General features: G+C 47.3%; 1 protein-coding gene across 2 annotated transcripts in view; it reads right to left on the reverse strand.

The window, feature by feature from the left end:
- Positions 1-1,247: 1,247 nt before the first annotated feature.
- Positions 1,248-14,773, reverse strand: part of KCNAB1 (potassium voltage-gated channel subfamily A regulatory beta subunit 1) — a 409,535-nt gene continuing 396,009 nt past the window's right edge. For both annotated transcript variants that reach the window (XM_062212631.1, XM_062212632.1), the window contains exons 12-14: positions 13,857-13,977; positions 7,906-7,994; positions 1,248-2,986 (exon numbers count right to left, since the gene is read on the reverse strand). In XM_062212631.1, coding sequence (XP_062068615.1) covers positions 2,897-2,986; positions 7,906-7,994; positions 13,857-13,977 — 300 coding nt within the window. In that variant the 3' untranslated portion in view covers positions 1,248-2,896. The remainder of the gene's footprint in view (positions 2,987-7,905; positions 7,995-13,856; positions 13,978-14,773) is intronic.

The following is a 14,773-nucleotide window of genomic DNA, read 5'->3' on the forward strand; positions in this document are numbered from 1 at the left end:
CTTCACTTGCTGCACCACAACACCTGCCCCACGCCTGTTCTTAAACTTCTGACAGTTACTTGCATATAACATTTCAAAGCTTTAAATAGAAATAACAGTGGTCAAAAGAGACTTAAAGTGCAAGAAAGTAAAAGAAAATCTAGTGGAAACTAGCTGTGAGAGTTTGGGCAAGTTCTTTTCATCTGTTCAGGCCTACTTTCCTCCTTGGGCTCAGAGCTGTGACTTCGTAGGTGACATGGGTTTCTTGAAACTCTGACATCTTCCTCATAGCCTTTGGCATTCTGTTTGTGGTGGAGTGACAGTTCTTAAAGTGGGAAGCCATGCACAGGATTTCTAGTATTCTAGTATATTTACTGTGGCAGATGATTTGTATATTGAAAAAATTGGCTATTCCCACAATCCTTGTATTTGGTCTTGAATTGCAGGTTCTTCTAAGTGAATTTGAGAAGCGTTAACCTTAGTGTACAGTGTTCCAAAATCTGATGAGAAAATAGCTGTTCCTGTTCTCCGTTAATAAGGGAGAAGAAGGTTGAGATTGTCATTTGTCTTTTTTTTTTTTTTTTTTTTTTTTTAAGAATTTACTTAATTGGGGTGATGTTGTGTAGTAGGTACAACTGCTGCGTGAGACACCAGCATCCCACATGGATGCCAGTTCATGTCCATGTGGCTCCACTTGCAATCCAGGCCTGGGAAAACAGCAGTGGGAGACCTGGATGGAGTTCCTGGCTCCTGGCTTTGGCTTGGCCTACCTCTGGCTATTAACGGCCATCTGGGGAGTGAACCAATGGATGGAAAATTGATCTCTCTCTGGCTCACTCTCTGAAATGCAGAGAGACAGAGAAGGAGAGACAGATCTCCATCCACTGGTTCACTCCCCAAGTGGCCACAATGGCCAGGGCTGGGCCAAGCTGAAGCCAGGAGCTTGGAACTCATCTGTGTCCCCTGAAGTGAAGCAGCCAGGATTCGGTCCAGTGCTCACATGGGATGCTGATATTGCAGGCAGCGGTTTAACCCACTGTGCCACTATGCTGGCCCCTTAAGTTTGCTTTTGACCCCTGAATTTCTGTTACTCAGTGCTGCTTAGCTACCTGCATCTAAATAAAAACATTTTTATTTAGATGACAACTACCCATCTTATGACTATCTAAAATATAAAAATATATAATATATAAATATGCAATATATATAAGAAACACATACCTCTGCCTTATAGTGAAAGATCTGATAAAAGCTATTATGAGATTGCACAAAATGCTTTTATTACTCTAAGCAAGTAAATTGCATTTCCCATTCGACAGCTCCTCAGCTCATTTAGATGCACAGTGGTTCACTGGGTTGACTACACAATGAACAACTGAAGAAGTCCATTTCCATCAGTCCGCTACCTGTAGGCAAAACCACAAACTCCCCAATAGCATACAGATGGTAGTAACCAAAAAGAAAGTTTGGTGATAGCTCCAGCTAACATTTTAAGGATTAAAACTTAACTGTGAAATACACATCTGGAAATGATGACAGAAAATAGGATTTTAAGACAATTTTTCTTGTAAATCTCAAAAGTGATTTCTGTATGGGGAACCTGTTGGCCAGATGAATTAGGATTTCATACATAGGCAGGTGTCCAAATAGCATTGAAGAACTGCCCTCACTCCTACCTTTCCCTTCCTCCTGAAAAAGAAAACCATGTTTTCTCTTTCACAGATAACCCGCCGCCCCAGTATAGTCTTGTGTTTTCTCAAATGGGATATTTATGAGTAGCCAGCAGTGCCAGGGCTAGACATACCTCAGATGCCGAGTGCAGCAGGCCGAGCCCCTATTATCCATGCAGAGAGCTTTCATGCATATGGTTTAATGCATATACTGTGGTTATAGAATTAGGACACGTTCTTGAGCATTCTGCTTTTCACTGGGCAAGTTAATTCACCCAGCATACTCTGAGAAAAGCCTAAGATTTACTTCCATGTTACTCACTTTGCAGTACTACCAAACATTGAAAAATCTCAGTACTAGTTAAACAGTGAACACTTTGTCTCTCTGGTTATTTTACAGGTTTATCTACAAAACTGAGCATGTGTATTACTTTTAAAGCTCAAATATTTAAACTTACAGAAGTTTTGCCTACAAGCAATTGAAAGTATAAAGTGGGTTTTAATAAAATGTAAAAAGTGAACACTTAATTGCAGATACAATACATTTTATTCGAAGCTAAGTTTCCACAGCAGTGTAACACCTTCCCTTTCATAAATTAGCCATAATGTTTCTAAAATTAGGGCCATTCATTCTTTTACCATCTCTACACATAAATGGAGGACATAACATTATTAGAATCCTAATAGACACCCTGGGTAAATTGTACAGGGCCAAGCAACAGTAAATATTTCAAAGGTAATGAAAGCAGATAACCTAGAAATTGCGGTTTTGTTGAAAGACAAGTGAAACAAAACCTGCTAATGTGAATGTGAAAATGGGAAAAGTGCAAAATTGTTTCTGAGTAAAGATATCCCACTGTTTCTTACACACTTCATACTGCATCTGTGGATTTTGTTCTTTGAAAAAATAGATCTGTACAGCCGCCTTTCAACCACCGAGCGCCTGAAGCAATCAGCTTTTCCCCGTTCGCACCATTGCATAAGCAGCAGGTGTACCGAGCAATGCAAAGGTCGGCGACTCCAGTCCGAGATAAGAAAATAGAATGGCATTTCTTGATTGTGAATTTTCAGATGTGCTCACAATTCAGGTGCACAGTGGTAGTGACAGCAGACACCTCAGAGGATCCAGGGACGCTAGAGGTTGAGCAGTAAGCTGCTAAGTGATCGGAAAACTGGCTAGTAACACGGTTCTGTACTGGCTACAGGCCACTATTTAACCATGCAGCTTCTGAGGCTCATGCATTGCCTTATGATCTATAATCCTTTTTGCTGTAGGGCTTGTTGCGCAATATGTTATCGATCTCATTTACCACGTGGGATGTCATCTTCGGGAGAACCTAAGAGCAGGAGGAGCACAAAGGGGTCTGGTTAGGACTGTTGGTCACGTGTTTTCCGTGATTGTTACTAAGTGTAAACTGCCGCTGGAATGTGAACTCTCCATGGGACTCGGAGCTTCCTTGAGGTCAGCTCCTTGTTTGTTGACTGAATAATGAAGGTGTAAGGAGTAAGTGAGGGTTCATGGAAATAAAGAGCAATTCTGTGCAGTAGGAATGTAATACAAGTCACATAGCACTCATGTAGTTTTACATTTTCTGGTGCCTACCTTTAACAAAATTAATGCATGTTTTTACTCCATTCTATTCAAAATCTTACCATTTCAGCATGTACTCAGTATAGAAAATTGACACTTTTTTTTTTTTTTTTTTTTTTTTTTTGTATTCAGTCTTTCACATTCCGTGACCATTTTACACCTATCAATCCGGACAGGCCCCAGCTTCCTTTCACGCTCTTGAGAGCCACGTGTGGCTAGAAGCTATGGCCGTAGACAGCACAGGTCTAGAAACTAAGGTGATTCATTCCCACGCTTAGTCAGACCCTTGGTGAAGAATGGCCAGGGTTCAGCAGACATCCCACACGAAGGGAATAGCGTGAAGGAATGAAATGGAGTGACAAGCAGGGAGAGAGTGGTGGGAGTGTGGGAATGCGAGGCACAGGGCAGGGGGAAGATGGGGTGAGGAGCGTGGAAAGCCCAGAACAGTGGGGAACCTCTGATCTAGGAGTGACATAACACCTGGAAGTCCTTTAAAGATCCAGTTGGGAGAGGCGGAAAGGGGACACAGATGTGAGAAAAGTGATCTAATACGAGCTGGAGCCAGTAATGCTTTGGGCGTGGTGGTGGCATAGAAAAAGGGGGGCTGAAGGGCATTTTGGAGGATGCTGGTAGTGTCGGGGTGGAGACTAACGGGATGTTGGTGTGTGGGAGAAGTGGTTAGGAGGGAAGGAGGCTGGTAGTAAGGTAAAGTGTGGAGTTTCAGGTGCCCATGGACCACCCATGGGGAAAGGGCTTGCAGGCAGCGAGAAGGGCGGCTGCAGAGCTTCACAGTTCCGGGAGGACTGGACGGGGAACTTGGGAGCCCTGTGCAGCTCTTGCTAATTGAAGCCCTCGGAAAAGATGAGCTCATTCCGGACCAGCATTTGCCGTGAGAAGTGGGCCAAGGGCACCCGTTACACCATAAGACGGGGGCCAAAGGCAGGCTTTCTCCGGAATGGTCTGACCCTGTGCGCGGACCGTGGTGAATGCAATTATGATGACAAGTTCCGAGATGGCAGCCTCCCCACTGCTTTGCTGCAATCCCGTTGGCCAAGGTGACCCTGTCTCCACTCAAGTGCTATTCTCAGAAGCCTGGAGGCTTGGCAGAAGAGTAGAGCTACTCAGCCTGGGAAACTTGGTTCTGGGTAACGTTTTCCTAACCGAGCTAAAGGCACAGGTTAACTTCCCACTCCCGTTGAGTCCCAGAGGATCTAAACAGCTCATGGGTTCAAGTGAGACTAACAATGATGAGATCAAAATCCAGAAACTGGGTCTGTTGGAATTTTTGTGTCTAAAATACAATGGGTTATTAGCCATGTGAGGAGAAAAATTTTTCATTCATTACATCAAAATAAAAAATGTCAGAAGAGATTTAAACACCAGAAAAAGTACAACCATGAAAGCATTTGAATAAAACAGACAAAAGAAATATTTTAAGACCAACATTTGAAGAGAAGCCATACTTTGAGAATTTCAGATGAAGTCACTCGGACTTTTTACATACGTTTGAAGCTATTTTAAAATGCTTTAAGCTACTACAAATTTAAGGAACAGCCCACAGGCTACCAGTTTTGCAACCTTGGTGTTCCACTGCTGGGATGGCTGGTGGGGACTGGAGGCCTGGCTAGCACTGCTGGGGCTGACAAGGTAGCAGGAAAGGCCTCCCAGGATTGCGTCCTTGTTCTGGTCTTAGGATGGAGTAGGGTTTTGCCGGGCTGCGGTGGTGGTCCCTGCGCAGGCAGAGGACCATTGCTACATGGGGGACTGCGTTTTGAGGAGGTGGAGCTGGGGAGCGTGTGGCCTGGATGGGAAGGGCCTGGCAGCTAGGGCACCTGGCCTTCCTTGAGTGGGTGATGGAGAACCCTCGGGAGGGCTAGGAGGCGGGTGGAGGGAGTGGCAGTTGTGGCCTTCCAGGTAGAAAAGGGAATGTGTACAGGTGGTGGTGGCTGCAGGCAGCCATAGGTTCTCTTCTCTCATACTCCCTTCTACTCTGGTACACATTGGGCACATTTCATCCCTTGGAGCAGCTGCCTTCCCAGCCTGCTAGAGATTTCCTTTCCTGACAATTGCTGGCACTCCACTCTGTCCAAGCCTTCTGCAGCCAATCCCCCCCACTGCTGGACACCTGTCCCCCAGGTGAAGGGGCCCAATCACAGCTTGTCAAATGCAGTCTCTTCGGCACTAGGTGTGTGCAGGTGGAGCCTTTAATCTCAGCCTGGTAGGTACCGCTTCCTGTCAGCTGCAGGCAGTCTGACCTCTCCCTGGAAGGCAGGGAGCACCCTGTGTACACACCATGGGAATCCCCACTCCTCACTCTTCCTGCCAGTCCATGATGTCGTTTTCCCAAACCTGCAAAATCCATTCATTCTCTGCACCACTGTGGCCGCCACCATCTCTCACCTGGATGCCTGCTCTTGACCTTCGTTCTCCTTTCCAAACAGCTGTCAGGTCAGTCTTTAAAATGCAGGTAGGAGAATTTCCCTCCTCTTAAAACCCTCCAAAGTGTTTGTTAGCTGGAGTATAAGCTTGGAGGCCCGTGTGCCTGGCCCCTGCCTGCCTGTGCGCCCCAGCGCATCCGCTACCTGTCGTTCGCACTGGCCTGAGGTTGCTCTTCCTGGAAAAAGCCAAGGCCCTTCTCATCTTGGGGTCTTTGCCCTGCTCTCCCCTGTGCTGGGATGGGGCTCTTCACGTGTGAGTGGAGGCATGTGAACAAATGGGAAGGCGTGTTCAAAACGCACCGCCCCAGACTCCATGGTGCCAGAGGGGCCTTTTGCAAAGATGGTGTTTAAAGCAGGCCCATCCATTTCTGAATTAGTCTCTTGTAAAACAACCTTTTATTTACTCAATAGCCCTTTTTACTATCTAAAATTCTTTTGTAGGTTTGTCTTTATCAATGTTTCCTGTTGGAATATAAGCCCCTTGGAGGTTGGACAGTATCTGTGACCTGTGGTATCCCCAGTGCCTGGTGAATCATAGTAGGCTCTCAGAGACCTGAGTAAAGTAAGGGAAGCATTTCCCAGTTCACTCTTCCTGAGTGCTCATGAGCTCTCGGAAGGCAGGGTGTGGTTCTTACTCCTCGGGGTACTCCCAGTGCCCAGCACGGGGCCAGACATAGAATCAGTGTTCCATAAATGTGAGTGGAACTGAAACCAATGGATTGAATTGCAGTTCTTTTGTGCCAGCTCCTATCCTCTCACCATGCTTGTGTAACCCTATCTTCCCAGAGCTGCAGTGAAAATAGATGGTGGGGGCGTCATTCACACGAGGAAGGAAGCATTCCCGGTGCAGGTGTGGGGGAGCCTATGGGGTCTGAGCAGAAGCATGGGGCGGGGTGGGGTTCTTGGCAGCAGAGAGGCAGAGGGGATGCTGCCGCTGCTTCCCACGAACAGTGGTGGGGGGTTATTTTTAAGAAGGATTTTCGAGCATTCTAAGCTTAATCAAGTCTGTCTCCACCTTCATCTGTTTCCTTATTTCCAGGTCAGGTGGTTGGGGAGTGGCTGTGCAACAGTTGTGGTCCCTGGTGAGCAGGGGGGAAATGGAAACCCTTGCCTGTTTGAGCTGGTAGTCACCCTGGCAAGAGTAGTGGGTGGGCTCATTCCCAGGGCCTTCGTCTGGCAGGACTGAGAGTGGGGCAGCCTCAGTACCAAGATGTGGCCTTTGGGGGTAGGAGGTTGATCACAGACACCGGCGCTCATCCATCTCCCTAGACAGGAATGCCCTCTTCTTCCACTTTCTCATCCTCCTGCCCCTACCAGGCGCCCCCAAGTACTGCTGTAGGCTCCAGTGCCCCAGCCATCCACCGAGAGGGAGAGGGATGGGCCTCCTGGACTTGCTTCTAGGGAGAGGTGAGCCTACATGTCTGAAATAGAATTTTGAGCCAATAGCTCTTAAAACATGGCAAATTCCCAAAACAGATAGTTCTTGAGTGTTAACTAAGGGCAAACCGGAAAGCCAGTGGAAAGGCAAGAAAGACGCAGGCCTCTGATCTCAGGGGGCTTACGGTCCCCCAGGGGAGTCAGGCAGTCACACTACGTGATCATACATGGTACAGTGGGCAGAGGAAAGAGGAGGGTGCTTCAAAAAGTTCGTGGAAAAGTGAAATGATTGATTCGATGCAAAAGAATTGAAATCCATGCGTAGTTTCTTTTTCATAACATTTTCCATAAAGACTCCTTGTATGCATGGCTTTAAAATGTGTTTACCCCAGAATAAACCTATCTTTTCATTCAGTGTTTCTATGAACTGTTTCCGAGGTGCCCTTGTACAGGATGCTTTAAGAGCAGAAAGGAGGTGCTTGGCACACAGAGGTTGGCAGTCGATCCTGGTGGGAGGAATACATGGAAGAACAATATGTGTACATTGTCCCCCCGCAGTGACATTGCAAGCAGGTCACTAAGCCGGCTTTTGCGGTCAGGCCTGTGAAGTCAGTGCCAGGTGTGGCGCCGGAATACACTGTCCCACAGACACAAACCGAGCTGGGACATGTGCTTTGGGAATATTGCCTGTTAGGCAGAGCACAGCCCTGGGTGTGGGTCCTGTGAGCCTGTTCTGTTGCTCCTTACGCCTGGGCTCCCTCTGCCCCCCACCCTGCAGGACCGCGGTGGGAGAGACAGGGTGTCCCCGTGCGATTCCCCGGAGTCTGCTGGAAAGGGCTTTTGGACTTGCCTGAATGGCACCGAGGTTTTCAATGAGTTGTTCCGGAGTGGATGATCCCAGGAGCACGGAGCTCACACCCTCATTTCTCAGGCACCAGGCTGTGAAGACAGGACACTGGGTCAGGGTCAACGCACTTTGGATTGTCGGTGAGCTTGTAAATACCAGCTACGGCTAGGTTTGCTGCAGCCCAAACTTATCCTCTGCTTTTTTTTTTTTTTTTGGTGGAGGATACACAGTGCTCTCCAGGAGTCGAAGCCTGGGCAGCAGCCCCTGATGTGTAGAAGGTTGGCCAGACTCTGCGTTGGAATGGTGGACCAGGGCCGTTTTCCTACAATACCTTGTCTCAACCTTGGGGCATTCAGTCCGGCTGCATTTTTGTTCCTCAAAACATTAAACACTGCTCACGTGCAAGATGCCTGGATTCTGGCTTCCACCCAGGCCCACAGTCTGCTGTCTTTCCACCTTGTTCATGGGTCATTTTCCTCACGTGGTCTCTGGGTATCTGGTTCATCGTGGCCAGGTGCCTGACAGCGCTCGCTGGGCCTCCAGGGTCGATGATCTAAATGACTCATCAACCCTCAACCCCCACTCCTTGCTCCGCTGCTCCAGCAGGTCAGCGTCAGTGCGGCGTCTGGTTTCTGCCCCTACTCGGGGCAGCTGTGTGCGGGAGAGATGCACACGGAACCAGGGTCTGATGCTTCCTGGGCCTGGGCCACTGTGCAGGCTTCCCTCCTGCCCTTGGGCATCTCCCTTTTCTGTTTCTGAAATGACCCTGCGATCTCTACCCTTAAACCCTCCACCAGTCCCGGCGGATGACTTTCTCTGCTACCTTAGGTAGGAAGTTAGGAATTAATATCAGGTGTGATAGTCCTTAATTCTGCACTCTCCTGCTTCTATCACTGTGTCCACATCCGTATCCTCCCGTCCAGAGGAGACTGGGTGCTGTTCCTGCCCAAGGACAATCTATCCTTCGCTCTGCCTCCTTTCAGACTCATTCAAAACCTCCTCCCTACTCCTGGATTGTTTTCTTACTATCTTCTTCCACTCTGTCAACAAAACCGGCTCAGATTTCACCCATTCTAAAATCCTTCCTCTGACCCTTGACACCTGCTTAGAGACTGCCCCAACCTTCTTTCCCATTTCAGTTTCTAACAGGTCAGTTTAGACTCCTATGTTCCTCTCCCTCACATCCCTGTCCCTTCACCGTGTCCCTGAGGTCAGGGTCCTCAGGAACCTTCCGTGGCTATAATGGACGTGTCAGTCCTTAGCTGCCGGAACTAGATGTTGCTACAGATTGAGATGCGTGTCTGCCTGAACCCGCTGCTAGGTTACACACGGGTGCCACAGACTCGCTGTCACTTGCTGCTAAGCCTGGCCCTCTTGCATTCCGCACCTCATTTGGTGGCGTCAGCAGCAACTTGGCCTCCCAATCTTGAAACCTGGGAGTAATCTGTGTCACTGCCCCTTTCTCCACTCTCCCCTTTTATTGGCAAATCTAGTTGCTAATTGTTCCTGAGTATTTCTCAAACCGTAACAGGCCTCAGTCTTCCGGAGGGCCCATGAGACATCACACCCAGTCCCCAGAGTCTCTGATTCAGGAGGTCTGGACCAGCCATGTGCATCTCTAAGAAGCTCCTGTGCGGAGCTGGCATTGTGGCTCAGAGGGCTAAGCTGTGGCCTACAGCACCGCCATCCCATATGGGCGCTGGTTCGAATCCTGGCTGCTCCACTTCAGATCCAGCTCCCTGCTAATATGCCTGGAAAAACAGCAGAAAGTTGCTCAAGTCCTTGGGCCCCTGCACCCATATGGGAGACCCAGAAGAGGCTCCTGGCTTGGCCTGGCCCAGCCCCAGTTGTGGTCATTTGGGAGTGAACTAGCGGATGGAAGGTCTCTCTCTTTCTCTGTAACTCTGCCTTTCAAATAAATAAGTATATAAGTATTTTTTCAAAAAAACTCCTGTGTGATCTTGATGCTGATTTGGCGGCCATGCCTTTTTTTTTTTTTTTTTTTTTGAACCACCTCATTAAGTTGGAGTTTACACACCAAAACTGTGTGCATTTTGAATGTACCTTAAATAATTTTCAGCCAGTTTACCATTTTTAGTGTGCACTCTCCACCATTTTCCATCCAGTATTAGAGTGTTTCTGTCCCTGCAGTGAGGCCCCTTGTGCCTCTGTGCAGTTATCCGTGGTCCTATCTCTAGCCCCGGGCAAGCACTAAGCTATGACTCGGTCTCCAGATGTGTTTTCATCTAAGTGGAGTCATGCAGCCCACGGGCTGTGGTGGCTGGCTTCTTTCACTCAGCGTGTGTGTGTGTCTAGGTTCCTCCACGATGCAGCACGTGTGAGTCTAGCATTTCTTCTTGTGGCTGGATAGTGTTGCGTTGTGTGGGTACAGGGATCCCAGTCGGTGAATCTGCTGTGGTTCAGCCGGCTCTCTCTCCCCGAAGCTGGTGGCTGCATTCAAGCCCTCTTAGCTCTCCTGCGTGACCGATGCTCCTGCCTTGTGCTGGGATTACCCTCCCCTCCCTCCTCACAGCTTTCCTACATCCAGCGGCAGTTTCTCTAATAGCAGTCCGTGCCACTTCCCTGGGCTAAGACTACTTTGGCATGTGTTTGACAGAATCACTGTCCTTGAAGACGAAACTCGCTGATCGCCCTGACAAACCTTGCTTTCTAGCCCCGCCGTCCAGCTTCGTGTCTCCCTATCCTGAACTTTGCGTTTCAGGAGCACTCAGCAGTTTGTAAATCCCCTGTCCCTAAACACCAGGCCGGTTCCCTCCTTCTGTCCTTCCCTGGCCTCTCCCTGCTTCCCCCTGAAGCTGTCCCCTTTGCCTGGAATGTCCTTTTGCCCCTCTCTCCCTTTGCCCCACTACTATCTACTCATTGAGATTCTCCGAGGGTATTACAGTCTCCTGAAGTCCTACTCCGAATCCCGACCTGGCGTGGGTGCGCAGACTCCTTCATTCTCTAGCGCACGCCACCCCACCCATGTCCTTCTCTGTACCACAGCACTGTATTAGAATGATCTGTTTGTGTTCTTGACTTGACTACCAGGCTGCAAGGTGTGTCTCTCTGATTGGATGCTCAGCAATAAGCCCAGTGCCTGGCACACAGGCATGGTTTATTGATGGATGTCCCCAAACACCCTTCCTGCCCTCATTTGCTTAAGGTCCTGCTGTCAACTTTGACGATGTTGCCAAGCCCAGGCCTTTCATGGCAATCACTGACTCTTCCCAAGTAGGCAAAACAGTGTTCCATAAAGGTTCCAAGCCAAGTGATCTAGGCCTCTTTTTGTGGGGCTGTGCTAGTTCCTCTTTACACTGAGCGCTTGTCTTGGCCCTAGTGGAATTCTGAAGGCAAACAAATCATTGCCCGTAAACTACATGGTGTCAGCAACCACTGGCTGACCCGACAGGTTGTTGCCTGGCACAGGAAAACCCACTGGGTAGAGCTGGCCAAGTGCACGGTTAACACCTGCAGCTCTGCCTGGATAATCGGCATGTCCAGTTGAGTGTTAACCAACAAGCACACTGGCAGCCTGTGTTTGCTGCAGGTGTGCGACTTGGGGAGCCGGCATGGTTAGGTTCAAGCAGTTGTTTCCTGCCCCAGGACCTCCCCTCCTCCACACCCTCCGAGCAGATCAGAGGTAAGATGACTAGAAATCATGTCCCTTTTGGTTCCGAGGGTTCTGTGGTTAAAAAAAAAAAAAAATCACTTGTTTATAAAGAAAGAAAAAAGAATGACAGACAGGAAGGACATCTGGGGGTTTGAGGGAGGAAAAGGAGGGGGAAAATGCATTTTAATTTAATCTCAGATACTGTAAAGAAAGTGTTCCGTGTATATCTAACATCCAGTGAAAGCCTACATTTGTAAAGTTTTCCCTGCAGGACACTGTTCTTCCATCGCCTTCAGAGCTGGGTGAATACACTCGTCCTTGGGTATCCGGGGAGATTGTTCCAGGACTCCCTGTGGATACCAAGCTTTCAGGTGCTCAAGTCCCTTACATAAAATGACATCATGTTTGCATACACACACGTCCTATGTACATCTTCCCTTATTCCTTAAATCATCTGTAGATTACTTAGTATATGATCTATACTTCGTATGTGTGATGCAAAGAGCTGTTGTTTTGTTTAGGGAATAATGGCGTTCAGACAGATGCAATTTTTTGGATGCGAGGTTGGTTGAATCCATGGGTGTGGAATACAGGATATGGAGGCTGAGTCCACTCGTGGTCATGTTACCACCTGAAGTTCACGGCTGTGCAGGATGTGCTGCTCTGTCTGCATATTGCTCTGACTACATGCCCTGGGAGGGCGCACAGAACTTCAGCTCCAGGGTGTCTAATCTTTGCAAAAACATAACCCACATTACCGCTTCCTGAGCACCTATTCTTTGCTTTACACATTTTCAAATTTCCCTTTACTCAGCAAGTTTGTATTAAACCTACTTCACATACAAGAGAACCGATACTAGTAACTTACCGGTGGCCAACCAGCTAATGTTTTTACTGTCCTTGTTAAAGTCATAGGATGCCAACTAATCACATTAACTAAACTCTGATTTTTTATTTTTAAAGAAAGGATTTAAGCAACAGTCTTTTACTCAGGTCTGTGGCATTCCCACCTCTCAAACCACCTCTCTTTTCCATCTTTTATGACTGTCAGCTGCAACTGACATTTTCCTGATTTCAACCTCAGAACTACCAAGCTACCAACAAAGATTTTATTCAATTATTTTGTTTGTATAGATCTTATCTTGAGCTTTCTATCTCATGGGTCACTGTATAAGTAGTCTTGGCGAAGTTCATGGAAAATGTATAACATGGAAAAAAAAAAAAAAAACTATGCATGGATTTCAAAATTGTTGTGCACCAAAATAAACTTATCTCTTAATACCATTTCCCATGAACTTTTTTGAAGCCCTCTGACTTGTCCCAATTCCTGCAGTTTATTAATTCTTACAAAACCCATTTGTTTTTTAGAATGGACATCCATTTGATTCCTTTCTCACAGTTAGTGTGTCAGTTCTTTTATCTTCAGTTTCTTCATTTGTAAGGTGGAGATACTAATAGCACAGCCACTGTTAACATCTATAAAGTAGGGCTACTAACAGTATACACCACATAGGACTGTTCTGATGATCAGGGAGATGAAGACAGTGAGCATGATCCTGGCACACAGCCCCCAGCACGGGAACTCAAAGTTTAGATGCTTTTCTGTCCACTGTGGAGCCACTGGGAGCATGAGATGTGTCTAGCCTGAACTGAGATATGCTATGGGTATAAAATGCATCCTGAATTTCAAAGATTTAGTAGGAAAAAAAGCATAAGCTATTTCAATACTTTTTTATATTTATTATGTTTTAAAATAATGATATTTGTCTATATTGGATTAAATAAAATTCATTATTAAAATTAATTTTACATATTTTCTTTTTACTTTTTTAAAAAATGGCCGCCAAAAATGTTAAAGTGAAATATGAGAATATCGGTGGTGTGTGTGGTTTTCAATTGTTCCCACTGACCATGGCCTTTTTATGAATTCCACAGCTTTAGAAGAGCAATTTTCATGGTCCACAAGGCATTTCTGGGTAAAGCTACTCCTCAAGGATGGCCATTCGAGACCGCAGCAGCCTTGGGCCTCTGTCGCTGCCCTGCCTCTCAGCCTCTCCCCAGCCTTGGCTCAGCCTCAACAGAATAGAAATGGACGCTCGTGAGGCTCTGTATGTTTTCATCGACAAGTTCCCATTTACCAGTTCAAAGGGTGAAGGAGTGAAAACAGGGATTCGGTTTGTAGCAAATTCCCGGGAACCGTATATTCCATGTTCTATAGTATTACCAGGAGTTTATCCTCCCGTGGACATTTCATCATGAGAGTGGTGTGGATCCACAACAGAAAAGTACATTTTCTGTGGCCTCAGCAGAAGTTTCCCTTCCCCCTCGGTCCTTTGCTTACCGACGGCAAGCTGAGGTAGTGTGCAGCCCAGGCGCTCGGCGATCGGGGACAGGTCTTTCAGCTTGTTTTGCTGTTTTCTGCCTTCTTCACTCACAATTCTTTCCTTCAACCACTGGTAGCACTGGGGATAAGAATACAATAGCACGTGGATGTTCCTGTCTGGTAGGGGTTTGATATCAAATGGTTAATTCAATAAAAGAACCTCACAGCGAATTCCGGAATCTTGACTGTGAACCTTACATTTCTCAATGACAAGCACACGGGTCTTCATGCAGAGAAATGCTCCCCGTGGTCTGTCTGCTCGTTTGTTTTGCTTCCAAAACAGATCGATTTGGACTAATATTCACTATTCCAATGGATCAATGCGCACAAAAGTTGTTATAACCCTGACATATAAGCATTTCTTTCCCACTCTGCCAAATGGAGGAAATGATTTTAGAATGTAGCAAAGAAAACAAGTACATTTTCCCCAGCTCTATTATGTTTCCTTTTTTGTTAGGAAAGCTGAGTGCCAAGCATTCTGATCAAAGAAAAACCCTCATCTTTTGTGCTTGCCACACCTCCCTGTCTCTCTCTTGCCGTCAATGCACTCCTAATTTCTCCTTCTTTTTATAATGGGGCTTTATTATCAACACCCTCAGCTGCTCCCCAGAAGCAGACATGGTACAGCTGATAGGTACCAGGCACATTTAAAACATTTTAAAGTTGGCCGGCGCCGCGGCTCACTAGGCTAATCCTCCACCTTGCGGCGCCGGCACACCGGGTTCTAGTCCCGGTTGGGGCACTGGATTCTGTCCCAGTTGCCCCTCTTCCAGGCCAGCTCTCTGCTGTGGCCAGGGAGTGCAGTGGAGGATGGCCCAGGTGCTTGGGCCCTGCACCCCATGGGAGACCAGGATAAGCACCTGGCTCCTGCCATC

The sequence above is a fragment of the Lepus europaeus genome, chromosome 2 (genome assembly GCF_033115175.1).
Source record: "Lepus europaeus isolate LE1 chromosome 2, mLepTim1.pri, whole genome shotgun sequence".
Classification (NCBI taxonomy): Eukaryota; Metazoa; Chordata; class Mammalia; order Lagomorpha; family Leporidae; genus Lepus; species Lepus europaeus.